Genomic DNA, 13,780 nt, shown 5'->3' with positions numbered 1-13,780 from the left:
GAATGGGCGGGGCCTACGGCTCACGGACCGGCAGCGCTTGAGAGGCCACCAATGGAATTACGCTCTCCGCCCCCATGCCGCTCTCAGTGACCCCGGAAAGAAGGCGGGACCGTCAGCGGTGAAGCCAATCCCAACTTTCACGTTGAAGGCCGAGAACCAATACGGGAGCTCGGTTTAACCTCCGCTGCTTCGGTCGAATGGGCAGCCCGGCGCTGAGCAGCGGAAGCGGGGGAGGGTTGCTTCCGGGCGAGGACAGGCGCCTGGAGGATGAGCTCGCAGCGGGGGAATGTGTCGCGCACGCGAGCCCAGCGGCACCACAACGCGCAAGGCTTCAGAAATGACAAGTATGACACGAGCGCCCAGCGCAAGGTACGCCGCGGGGGAAGCGGTGTTAGTTCCGTCCAGTAGGAGAAGGAGTTGGGAGCAGGGGCTGTGGGGAAGGCGGCGGCGGCGACGGCGACAAATCAGCTCTCCAAAAACTAGTAGCCTTCAGGGGATCAGATCCAGGATCCTTTTTTAAACTCCAATTTGCGGCATGGGACTTCTTTCTGTATATATCTGCCCCTTCCCCTCTTCTTTCTGGGATGGCCGCATGCCACGGGGGACAGCAGGGCGTCTGCACTTTTTGACAGCTATGTAGAAGAGGGGATTGGGGTACACTTTGCCATTCAGGGGTGTCGAAAGGTGCATAGCTTGAGACCACCTCTGCTGCACAGTTGTTAAGAGACCTGTGAGCCCTTGAGTTCCACCTGATCTTTTCTCTTTTTTGGCTTTCTGAATAAACTACATTTGTTGTTGTTCAGTCGTTCAGTCATGTCCGACTCTTCGTGACCCCATGGACCATAGCATGCCAGGCCTTCCTGTCCTGCACTCTCTCCCGGAGCGTGCTCAAGTCCATATTCATTGCATCAGTGATGCTATCTAGCCATCTCATCCTCTGCCATCGCCTTCTCCTTTTGCCTTCAGTCTTTCCCAGCAAAAGTCTTTTCTAGTGACTTTTCTCTTCACATTAGGTGGCCAAAATATTTCAGCTTTAGTTTCAGTATCTGTCCTTCCAATGAGCAGTCAGGTTTGATTTCCTTTAGGACTGACTGATTTGACCTCCTTGCAGTCCAGGGGACTCGTAAGAGTCTTCTCCAGCACCACAGTTCGAAGGCATCAATTCTTCGGCCCTCAGCCTTCCTTATAGTCCAGCTCTCACAGCGATACGTTACTACTGGGAAAATCATAGCTTTGATTAGACGGACCTTTGTCGGCAAGGTGATGTTTCTGCTTCTTACTATGCTGTCTAGGTTTGCCATAGCTTTCCTCCCAAGGAGCAAACGCCTTTTAATTTCATGGCTACAGTCACCGTCTGCAGTGATCTTGGAGCCCAAGAAAATATAATCTGTCACTGCTTACATTTCTTCGCCTACTATATGCCAGGAAGTAATGGGGCCAGATGCCATGATCTTAGTTTTTTTAATGTTGAGTTTCAAACCAGCTTTTGTACTCTCCTCTTTGACCCTCAACAAGAGGCTCTTTAGATCTGCTTCGCTTTCTGCCATTAGGGTGGTATCGTCTGCGTATCGGAGGTTGTTGATAATTCTCCCAGCAATCTTAATTCTGACCTGTGATTCATCCAACCCGTCGTTTCTCATGATGTACTCTGCATATAAGTTAAATAAGCAGGGCGACAATATGCAGCCTTGTCGTACTCCTTTCCCAATTTTGAACCAATCAGTTGTTCCATGTGTGGTTCTTACTGTTGCTTCTTGACCCTCGTACAGGTTTCTCAGGAGACAGGTAAGGTGGTCTGGTACCCCCATCTCTTTTTAGAATTTGCCAGAGTTTGTTGTGATTCACACAATCAAAGGCTTTAGCGTAGTCAATGAAGCAGAAATAGACGTCTTTCTGGAATTCTCTTGCTTTCTCCATGATCCAGCGAAAGTTGGCGATTTGATCTCTAGTTTCTAATAAACTACATACCATAAGAAAATGGAGGTAATGCCACTGCTGCAACACAGGTGGGCCCAGGTGGAGGCCGGTGCTCTAAAGTAAATGCTGCATAACTTTTTTCCTTCCTGTACGGGGTAGGGTGGACTGAGAGTGCGCAAATGAAGGCAGGTGGTAGGAAGGCTGGCCTAATAACTGAAAAATTGGCATATGCATGTTTAGTCAGAAATATGTGACCACAGAACTGCAACACCAAGTTATCTCAAATGTGTTATGCGCAGCTTAATTAGAATGATCCAGCTTGCTAGACCTAGGGTGCAGAGAAAGCAGCATTTTTCAAGAGTAATTTAAGGCACAATCCTAAGCATGTTTAGATAGAGAAAAGGCTTACAACTCCCAAGATGCCCCAGCCAGGATTGCTGGGAGTTGTAGACCTTTTCTATGTCTAAACAAGCATAGGATTGCGCCCTTAAACGGTTATTATTGTAACCATCACTTATTATGCACTGACTAGTTTAGGATGGAGCTGTGATTGAGTTTAAAGGTGAAAGTTCTTGTTTGGGCGTTGCCTTAATAATTTATTTTGTAAATGGGTAGGAGGTGTCTTTCTTTTTTCAAAACACTGAGTTATACATTTATGTGTATATGCAGTATATAGGCTGCTCTATAACCAAAGCCTTACTTACAGGGATTAAAACAAAAGTAGAATAAAGTAACAAAATACAACAGCGTTATAAAGCTACAGATCAATATATATATATTGAGGGAGCAATGCTATGGCCTCTAAACATTGTCTAGAGGGCCGTAGGATTGTTCGGTTTCTGGGAAACAAGGTTGGCGCCAGGACTCTAACCTTGGTTCCCAGCAACCACACTTCCTGCTCCCTTGGAGCTGGCATGGTTCTCTCGGAAATGGAGTGCAGAGACAGGGAAAAGGGGGCAGTTCCAGGGGCAAGGTGGGAGGAGACTGCAGAAGCTGCTTTACGCAGCTTCCTAATGGGTCTCCAAGCCCCTTCCCTCCCCCTCGCCAAAGTCACGCCTAGATGGGCGAAATCGCTTGTCCAGGCAAAAATGCTGGGCGGCTGGAGCACGGAGGACAGGATTCCCTCCGTGCTCCAGCTGCTTTGCATAGGATAGTTGGCAGCCTCTGATTTTGGGGGCTGGCAGCTATCCAGACAGGAATGCTCCCTTAAACATTTTTATGATGCCCTATAGTTTAACAAAACTCCCAAGACAACTTGCGACAGTAATAAATACAATACAAGATAAAGGCAATGGGTTAGATCCAGACTAAGGTAGTGGAACCTAGGTCCCATTGAAATCAATAGGACAAGGTAGTCATGACTTAGCTCCCACTGAAATGAATGAGGATTAAGTTCAACTAACTTAGGAAGCAATCCTATCGAGATCAATGATCGCTTCCGACCCTGGGGCAACCACCTATCCAGTGCAGGGTGGGAGGAGTGATGAGAAGCAGATCTCCTCCTCGCTCCCCCTGCCCTGGTTTCCCTGATTTCGGCTGTCTAGCCGCAGGACCTCGGAGCACAGAAAGCAGCGCCTGGATCACAAATAAGATGTGTTATACCAGCATTTCTGACTTCCGCACCCTGCCACCGGGAACGCCCCATTTTTGCCGCTCTGTGCTGCTCTTACGAGCGTGGAGCGCAGGGCTGATCTGCACTGCCTACGAGGCGCAGGAGCGCATGCGGGTTGATTCTCTGTGGACCGACCTTGGAGCATAGGCTCCGAGGTCGGTTCCTGGGAACCAGCCTATCCTATGGCCATTTAGCCATTGACCAGCGGCCATAGGATTGCGCCCTTAGTCTGTATCCAACCCAATATAAATTAAGAGTGGCAGAACAGTAAAACTTAGAGGAAAGTAATAAAAACCAGAAGTAACCAATAAATGTCATCAGATTAAAACCAGCTGGTATGCTGGAAAGCCTGGGTAAAGAAAAAGTTTGTCATCTGGCATTGGAAGGTTAACAGTGTTGGTGCCAGTGGAGTCTCTGTGAGAAGGGCATTCCACAGGCAAGATGCCAGAAAACCGGTCTTTGGTTTCCATGTATGTTGTTGCAGGGGGTGGGCAATGTAACGTTTATGATGAGGAATAAATATGATTATGAAGTCTTTAAACGAGTTTTAAACTGTTAAACTGTGTTAGGGATGGAGAGATCAAGTTCTTTCGCATGCATCTTATTTCAAAGCATATTTGAAGGCCACTTTTATTATATTTCTGCACATTATCAGAATTCCCAATAGCAAAAGCTATAGTGCCCAATAGCTAAAGCTCTCAAGAGAGTTCACAAAAAGTAAAACCCTAACATACAACATGATATAACATAGTACAAAACATTTAACATACAAAAATTTAAAACAGCTAAAACAATTAATAATAGTATTTTTGGAGAATTCGTGTCTTGGGAAGGCATAAATATTTCCATTTATATATTGACAAATGTAACTGACTCATCATTGCTCACATGATGAGTTGACAATGCTCCATTACTGCAATGCGCTCTAAGTGGGGCTGCCTTTAAGGCTGCTCCAGAAGCTGGAGTTAGTGCAGAATGCAGCAGCTCGGCTGTTATCGGAAGCTGCCCCTTTTCAGCGTGCAATTCCATTGCTGAGGGAGCTGCACTGGCTGCCTATTGGCTACTGGGCCTGAAACAACTTGGGACGAGGATACCTGAGAGAGTGCCTTCTCTCTTTCTAACCTCCCTGATCACTGAGGTCATCAGAGGGCATGCTCCTGGTGGTTCCACATGGACCTATGGCCTGACTGGAGTCCACCCAGAGAAGAACCTTCTGTGTGGTGGCTGCCTTCCTATGGAACTCCCTGCCTCTGGAGGTCCAGCAGGTGCCAACACTGCGTTGTTTTCGGTGCCTCCTGAAAACAGCTCTTTTCTAGAAAGTGTGCAAAAGCCTTGACCAACCTCTGTTTTATTGGCACTCAGTTTTTTAAAGAATAATTTTAATACCGTGTTTCATTCTTTTTATCTTGTTGTTCACCGCTCTGGAATCTGTAGAGATGTGGAGTGGTATACAAATGTTGTAAATCAATAATGATACAAGTAGGAATAAAGTTCAAATCATTTCACAACTAGTCTTGTGCCATACAAAATCTAGTAATTAGCAAATTATTTGAAACTGTCCATAGCTCCATTTTAATTCACAAACAAAACAAGCTATTTATTCTTTTGCTTGTAAATCTGAAACACTTTTTATGTTTATGTTCATTCTTATTGATTGTGAGTGAATGCTGAAGAATAAAAATGGCGAAAAGCTAACAAGTTGACTTGTCTTAATTCTAACTAATTATAATGAGTGAATTACCTGGTATCAAAGTAATAATGAATGAACAATGTAAGAAATGTAACCTAGAAACTACATGCAGCCTGATCCTGTGTGCTTGCCAAGATGGCCTCTAATCTGGCCAATTTAGGCTAGCCACGCTAAACAGGGCACTATGCTTGGCCCACAGCACACTCTCAGCTCAGTTAAACTTATGACAACTTACTAGGCAGAAACAGGAACAGACTGTTCTGGAATGCTGTACTCAAGAGTTTGCTATACACCAGTCGGGGGGCTGCATCCACACAATGCTCTCAACACCAAAGCAGTTCAGTATATCATCACTCAGCCATTAGTGCTGAGGCCCTCCGATCACGATGCTGCAACAAGGCCACACAGCCCGCAGTGGCAACCCATGGCGATCACTAGGAACACAGGAAACTGTCTTATACCAAGTCAGACCATTGGTCCATCCAGTTCAGTAATGTCGATACTGACTGGCAGCGGCTCTCCAGGGTTTCAGGTAGGGGTCTTTTCCAGCCCTACCTGGGAGATGCTGGGGATTGAACCTGGGACCTTCTGCATGCAAAGCATGTGCTCTATCACTGAGCTACAGCCCCTCCCACAGGGTCAGAGCATGAGTACCGTCCCTAGAGCTGAAAAATGCAAGTTCAAATTCCACCCCAAACAGATGATTACTGGTTATTTTGTTTGCCCACCTCCATACTACTGAAAACATGGTTTTGCATTAGGAGCTTCATGAGGCATTCATAAGAATGAGAGGCATGACCACTGATTGAGGACAAAGGAAGTCACTCCTGACATGAGGCCAGCCTTCTTCTTAGTCATGGTGAACAAGAATGCCCAGGAGCTAGATGTTTGGAGGAGATTGCATTGCAGAAACTAACTAGGCTGCCAGAAAAACCTGGTGTGGATTTTTGGGAGAGGCAGTCTGTGTTCCATGGTTCTGAAAGGCATCCTTCCCCACCCCCAACAAATTCCCTCACCCATCAGACTTCTTAATTGGCCCACTTGCATGTAATGGCTGCAAATTATGGGTCAATTAATCCACTATTAATTGACCCATAATTTTGTTATGTTAACTGTGGGTTGTTTACCCTACGATTAGCCTTTAGTGATGACATGGAGCAACCTCTGATCAGAGGTTGCATATGCAAAATGGTGGCAGCAAATCGTAGGTTAATCAACGAATCCATGAATTTGGTCAATGAGTGCCAGGGTCTGGATGTGTTTCTCTCCCTTCAAGCTCTCCTCTAGCATTTAGAGGTAAATAAGTGAGAACAGCAAGGTCTGAGCAGAGCCAGTGGAGAACAGGCACATTTCCATTTGAAGTTTGCCTGACAAGAGGAGCACAGGATTCCTTTCAGGCACTTTTAACTATCATTTAATTTTGAATAGCAGATCAGCTTAGAAGGTGGAAGGAGAGAGAGTATAAGACCCAATTCCCCCTTCTTGTATTGTTGTTCATTCGCTCAGTTTTAGAAGGTGGAAGGAGAGAGAGTATAAGACCCAATTCCCCCTTCTTGTATTGTTGTTCATTCGCTCAGTCGCTTCCAACTCTTCGTGACTTCATGGACCAGCCCACGCCAGAGCTTCCTGTCGGCCGTCGCCACCCCCAGCTCCCCCAAGGTCGAGTCTGTCACCTCCAGAATATCATCCATCCATCTTGCCCTTGGTCGGCCCCTCTTCCTTTTGCCTTCCACTTTCCCTAGCATCAGCATCTTCTCCAGGGTATCCTGTCTTCTCATTATATGGCCAAGGTACTTCAATTTTGCCTTTAATATCCTTCTCTCAAGTGAGCAGTCTGGCTTTATTTTCTGGAGTATTGATTGGTTTGATGTTCTTGCAGTCCAAGGCACTCTCAGAATTTTCCTCCAACACCACAGTTCTATCTTTCTTTGCTCAGCCTTCCTTATGGTCCAGCTCTCGCAGCCATAGGTTACTATAGGGAATACCACTGCTTTAACTATGCGGACCTTTGTTGTCAGTGTGATGTCTCTGCTCTTAACTATTTTACCAAGATTTGTCATTGCTGTCCTCCCAAGAAGTCAACGTCTTCTGATTTCCTGGCTGCAGTCAGCATCTGCAGTAATCTTTGTGCCTAGAAAGACAAAGTCTGTCACTGCCTCCACGTTTTCTCCCTCTTATTTGCCAGTTATCAATCAAGCTGGTTGCCGTAATCTTGTTTTTTTTTGAGGTTTAACTGCAACCCAGCTTTTGCACTTTCTTCTTTCACCTTCGTCATGAGGTTCCTCAGCTCCTCCTCACTTTCAGCCATCAAAGTGGTATCATCTGCATATCGGAGATTGTTAATGTTTCTTCCAGTGACTTTAACTCCAGCCTTGGATTCATCAAGCCCAGCACATCACATGATGTGTTCTGCGTACAGGTTGAATAGGTAGGGTGAGAGTATACAACCCTGTTGTACTCCTTGCCCAATCTGAAACCAGTCCGTTGTTCCATGGTCTGTTCTTACCGTTGCTACTTGTTCGTTATACAGATTCCTCAGGAGGCAGACAAGATGACTTGGTATCCCCATACCACCAAGAACTTGCCACAGTTTGTTATGATCCACACAGTCAAAGGCTTTAGAATAGTCAATAAAACAGAAATAGATGTTTTTCTGAAACTCCCTGGCTTTCTCCATTATCCAGCGGATATTGGCAATTTGGTCTCTAGTTCCTCTGCCTTTTCTAAACCCAGCTTGTACATCTGGCAATTCTCGTTCCATGAATTGCTGGAGTCTACCGTGCAAGATCTTGAGCATTACCTTACTGGCATGTGAAATAAGTGCCACTGTTCAATAGTTTGAACATTCTTTGGTGTTTCCCTTTTTTGGTATGGGGATATAAGTTGATTTTTTCCAATTTGGTGGTCATTCTTGTGTTTTCCAAATTTGCTGGCATATGGCATGCATCACCTTGACAGCATCATCTTGCAAGATTTTAAACAGTTCAGCTGGGATACCGTCATCTCCTGCTGCCTTGTTATTAGCAATGCTTCTTAAGGCCCATTCAACCTCACTCTTCAGGATGTCTGGCTCTAACTCACTGACCATACCATCAAATCTATCCCCGATATTATTATCCTTCCTATACAGATCTTCCATATATTCTTGCTACCTTTTCTTGATCCCTTCTGCTTCTGTTAGGTCCTTGTCATCTTTGTTTTTGATCACACCCATTACCTCCGATGTTTCTGATTTTCTGGAAGAGGTCTCTTGTCCTTCCTATTCTATTATCTTCTTCCACTTCTGCGCATTGCTTGTATAAAAATAATTCCTTATCTCTTCTGGCTAACCTCTGGAATTTTGCATTGAATTGGGCATATCTCCCCCTATCACTGTTGCCTTTTGCTTTCCTTCTTTCTTGGGCTACTTCCAGTGTCTCAGCAGACAGCCATCTTGCTTCTTGGTTTTCTTTTTCTTTGGGACGTTTTTTGTTGCCGCCTCCTGAACAATGTTGCGAACTTTTGTCCATAGTTCTTCCGGGACCCTGTCTGCTAAATCTAGTCCTTTGAATCTATCCTTCACCTCCACTGCATATTCATTAGGAATATTAGTGAGCTCATATCTAACTGATCTGTGGGTCTTCCCTATTCTCTTTAGTCTCATTCTAAATTGTGCAATAAGAAGTTCGTGATCTGAACTACAGTCAGCTCCAGGTCTTGTTTTTACCGACTGTATAGATGTCCACCACCTTTGGTACATCTTACAAAGGATGTGGTCAATCTGATTTTGGTGTTGACCATCTGGTGAAGTCCATGTATAAAGTTGTCTTTTAGGTTCTTGTAGTGTGGCATTAAAGCAGAGAGAAGAGTCCATCTCACCTCCACCCCGATTTGTTTTCTTTTTAAAACTGCCAAGGATAGACTTGGAGAAGGTGGGAAGAGATTCAGAAACACACAATTAAATATGGCTGCTATGCTAGATTCTTAGGCTGCAATACTATGCATATTTGCTTTGGACTGAGGTCCACTAAAGATGCAGCTTCTGAAGTAAAGATGTATAGGACTGCCTTGTAAGTCTTTTAAAGCAGTAATAGTTATTAAGTACCTAAATAAGACTAGAAATCCATTTAAAGTGTAATCCTAAACATTCTTGCTTAGAAATAAGGCCCACTGAAAGTGGGATAGATTAGACTTTGCAGCTGGCTACTGGATAGTACAGCCTGGCTAGTAAGTCCAGCCACACTTTGTAGACCCCTGCTTGAGGCTATTGTGGTGTGGTGGTCAAGAGCATTGCCCTTGGAAGCAAGAACTGGGGAGGGGTGGTGCAACTACTCAACTACTCCAGGACTCCTCATATATATTTATGGAACCCAAATAAGCAACCATCTTAATAGAAAAGTGTGTAGGTGGCAGGGTTTGGAAAAAGGGTTCACTGGGACTAGAACATAAGCCCCAATTTCTCTACTGCCAACTGAATGCGTTTGTTCTTAGTGGATGTGGTGCATGCCTGATGTACATGGAAATCAATAGGATATTGATACACTCATATTCTGATAGTGCGACCTATAAATGGAATTTACTTCAAAGTAAATGTGCTCAAAGATGTAGCCTTAGGGTGCAGTCAGATGTATGTTTAGACAGAAAAAAGTCCTACAGTTCCCAGCATCCCCCAGCTAGCTTGCTGGCTGGGGAATGCTGGGAGTTGCAGGACTTTTTTTGTCTAAACATGCATAGAATTACACCCTTTGGCTTTAAACTGTGCACTTTAATCCCAAGGATTTCAGTTATATTTAGAATTGCATAACTTTGCAGTTGTTAAAAGAGTGATACTTTATATAACAGCATCTTGAAGTGTGGGGTTGCTACGTGCTGAAAATGGGAAATATTTCTTGGAAGGTTGAACTTTGATAGAAGCTGGATACTCAGATTTCATTTTCAAATCGTATGGGCACAACGTACTTTAGAGGTAGATTGCAACTTTGGCTATAAAACACAGTGGTTTCTACAGTTAAATGAGGGCAGCTTCCCTTTATCTCTCTGTGCTTGATGCAAATGCCAGTCATTATAGTCTGTGGATGTCCTTCTTCCTCAGACTCACTAATCTGGAAGTGTGCTAAAGCCTGTTGCTTATTCCCACCCTGAAGTACTTTAATTATTTGGTCAACTGTGAGTAAATATGGCTTACTGGTTTATTTTATGAACATTGCATGCAGGATGATGTGATGGTGCCATTTACTTATAGCCAGATACTCTAATGGCAGGGCTTTAGAGAAAGAGATTCATTTGTGTACTGGAGACAGTCCTTCAGTTTGGTCACAACCCTATTTCGGGAAAAGCCAGTTCAGCCATTGGGATTTAACAAGCAAGGAAGGTGGAGTGTCACAGCCTGTGGCAAAAAGACAAATTGGGTAGCTTGATTATAGAACTAAATGTGTATGTAATCAGCATTTGGAGGTGTTAGTAGGCCAACGTATACATGATTCCTTATTTACCTTCATGCAGCAGGTATCTCAACATTTAAAAAGCCCACATAAGCTGCTTACACAGATGAGAGACAACTTGTGTAAAGACACAGTTTTTCTACTTTATTATAAATAAATATACAAAACCACATTTACAAAGAAAACACTCTTCACATCTCCATCAAAGAAAATACATCCATTAATATTTAGCAAGAGTTTAAAAGATAGAAAGGGGGCGATTGAGTTGGTCATAGGCTTAAAATACATTCAAGTACAACATGGTTGGGGAACATCTTTTCGCTCAAGGGCTAAATTCAGTTTTGGATAAGCTCTCGGGGGCTGCATTCCAGTGATGCCAAAGGCAAAAAAGATTGGGCCAAAATACCAGAAATATAAGCATATTTTAGCTTAAAGCTCTTCCTGCCAGTAACTACACCGTAGGAGAGGCAATTCAACCTTTTAGAATGAGAGAGAAAACCCTGTGAAAGCTGGAAAGCCAGCAAATGAAAGGCAGTCAAGGGAAGGAATGTGGACTCAGGAAAAGGGGCACAGTCACCTGGGGACCCCAGGAGGGCCAGATTGGGACTCTAGGGTGGGTAGATTTGGCCCTCAGATCTGAGGTTCCCCACCTGTGAAATATACGAATAATCCACAATTCTCCTTTGAGTATTTGTATTTCAGTTTCCTGTGATGACTCAGAGATTGATATGGTACCAGTGTGCCATATCTTATGGCTTGTTCTTTGAGCACACCTCTGTTCATGCATTTTAATTTCTTTTTAATTGTGGACTTCCCACAGCTTTGCTCACATGTTTACAGAGTCCCTTCAGCTGACAGCAATTGCAAATATTTAAGCATACGTGACATTACATGACTGTTGAGGCTTACCCTGGACTAGGTTTACCTTTATTTTTTTTTTAAATCTAACCACTGTTGCTCAGAAACTGACATGTATTAACTCCAGATGATATAGAGTAAGAGAAAGCTTTGGCCATATGGCTGATTAAATCCTTCATAAACATGCGTCTCATCACATGTGCATGTCTTAGCTACTAATCCTTTCCAGTTTTTGTTTATCCTGCAGTTGAGTCCAACCCAGATTTGAGTCACTTTCACTTTTCAGGTCTGCTGCACAAAGCAATGATGGGGAACAGGGCATGAGAATGGTAGAGTATTGAACTGTGTACTTCGGATGCCTCTGCACAGGAATATTTTTCACTTCTGGTTTGGTTGTGTCAGCACCAGACTGGGAAGTACAAGATAAATTGCCCATGACTAATATGGCATACAAGGTGCTGCACTGATATATCACAACTTGTGTGATTTGGACAGAGGGCTCTGACTTCATCCTTTCTGCTGTGTTGAGGGACTGGGCTATGATCTTTGCTGAATTCACATGGGGTGGGGTTAGATGTTTCAAAAATAGTCCTGTGCAGATGTGCTCTTCTATATCAGGTCTTTATCACCACCTTTCTTAATCTAATCGTAGGAATTTGGCTCTCTCTTCTGAAAATCATATTGGTTTATAAGAATCTTGTGACCTCTTCAGAGGTTAGGCTGGTAGCTACTGGAGAAAGAGCTTTTTCTGTGGTGGCACCCAAATTATGGAATACCCTCCCAAGACATGCCTGACTGGTGCCTTGTTTGCTCTCATTTAGATACTAGGCAAAATCCATTCCATTCACACATGCTTTTTAATGGCTTTAAAGTAAATTGAGACACCCTTTTAAATTGCCTTGATTTTATCAGCTTTTTTTATCTTGGTTCTTATTTGTTCACTCCTTGTTTTATCTGCTGTTCTTGTTTTTTTGTACTGTGTATTTATTGTATTTAATGTTTTTATATGTGATCCACCTTGGGGATGTTTGGCAAAGGGCGGGATAACAGTGCCATAAGCAAGTCAGCTTAATCTTTCTAGTGACTCCCAGCTGAATGAGAATGAATGGTTGCCAGCTGTTCTTATTCATTTGAAACCACCCAAGTCCCCTTCTTCTGTTTTAAATGTGATTCATTTTCATGAAAGCTTTTGTGGTAAAGCATATGGAGAAGCCTCAGGAATACATTACATTGCTTCTATATTAAATCCTACGTTCAAATAATGAATAGGTTCTAAAATCATCCTGTGAAACTTTAGCACAGAGCTTTCCAAACTTTTCATGTTGGTGACATACTTTTTAGACGTACATCATTTCATGACATGGTAATTCAGTTTTACTAGCAAACCGGAGGTTAAACTAACCCGTTATAAGAGATACAGACATATACATAAATTGTAATAATGAAATGTATGGGGATAGAACATATTTCATGAAAACCTTTCATTTATATTTTTAAAAATATATGATTTGTAAGATAATATACATTGTTGTCATTTATGAGTAACAGTATGTAAATAAGTACAAGAAAATGTGAAAAATAAACAAAATTAACTAAAGTATTTACAATACATATTAGGACACATAGGCCCAGGTAGGAGCTCAGCTGCAAAAACACATGAAGTAGAGAAGCAAAAGTCCAACAAAAATGGTGTAAATATATATCTCTCACTACAAGGCTATATTGCTGTAAATATTTGCAATGACTATGTCCAGAGTCCAGTTCCAGCACTCTCCAGTGGTACACTGCCGGTGGGTGGTTAATCCACAATTACAGCAGAGTAAAAATAAAAATAAATGGCAGAAATCAAATTATAAGTGCCACGTGGTGGGTGGCTTGCTGTTTGCCACATTGGGTTTGGGAGGGTAGCCTCCCTTCAGCCAGCAGCAGGTGGGTTGACTGGGGGACAGCCTGCAGCTGCGCTCGCCCGGGTGATTGGGAGCACGTTGGCCTCCACTGAGCTCCGTTCCGACTGGCTAAGATGGCGGACGGCCCGCTTGGTGCAGTCCCAGTCCCAGGCGGCGTTTCCACCCGCGCGCTACTCTGGCCTGGCCGCGCAGGAGCGCAGTGGCCAGAAAAAGTAAACACTACTCTGGTGGCTGCTGCCACTTCGCGCCGGCGTCGGCCAAGCTCTGCTCCCAGGGCGGCGCCTCCCCTCTCCTCTCTTCACCCCGTGCCTCTACCTCACCATACTGCTCCAACACTGCCAATCATGTGCGTCCCACGTCAAGACGCCACATGATC

The 13,780-nt window shown here is 43.9% G+C and overlaps 1 protein-coding gene across 4 annotated transcripts in view; it reads left to right on the top strand.

The window, feature by feature from the left end:
- Positions 1-227: 227 nt before the first annotated feature.
- C2H9orf85 (chromosome 2 C9orf85 homolog) overlaps positions 228-13,780 on the top strand; it is a 34,129-nt gene continuing 20,576 nt past the window's right edge. For 3 of the 4 annotated variants that reach the window (XM_084834313.1, XM_084834315.1, XM_084834317.1), the window contains exon 1: positions 228-369. In XM_084834313.1, the coding sequence (XP_084690439.1) occupies positions 268-369 (102 nt within the window). In that variant the 5' untranslated portion in view covers positions 228-267. The remainder of the gene's footprint in view (positions 370-13,780) is intronic. The other variant, XM_084834316.1, reaches the window with a different exon arrangement.

The sequence above is a fragment of the Heloderma suspectum genome, chromosome 2 (genome assembly GCF_057233095.1).
Source record: "Heloderma suspectum isolate Gila_16-S chromosome 2, 16-S_ref, whole genome shotgun sequence".
In the NCBI taxonomy this organism is placed as follows: Eukaryota; Metazoa; Chordata; class Lepidosauria; order Squamata; family Helodermatidae; genus Heloderma; species Heloderma suspectum.
The sequence above is the reverse complement of the archived record's forward strand: the minus strand, read 5'-3'. Positions and strand labels throughout refer to the sequence as shown.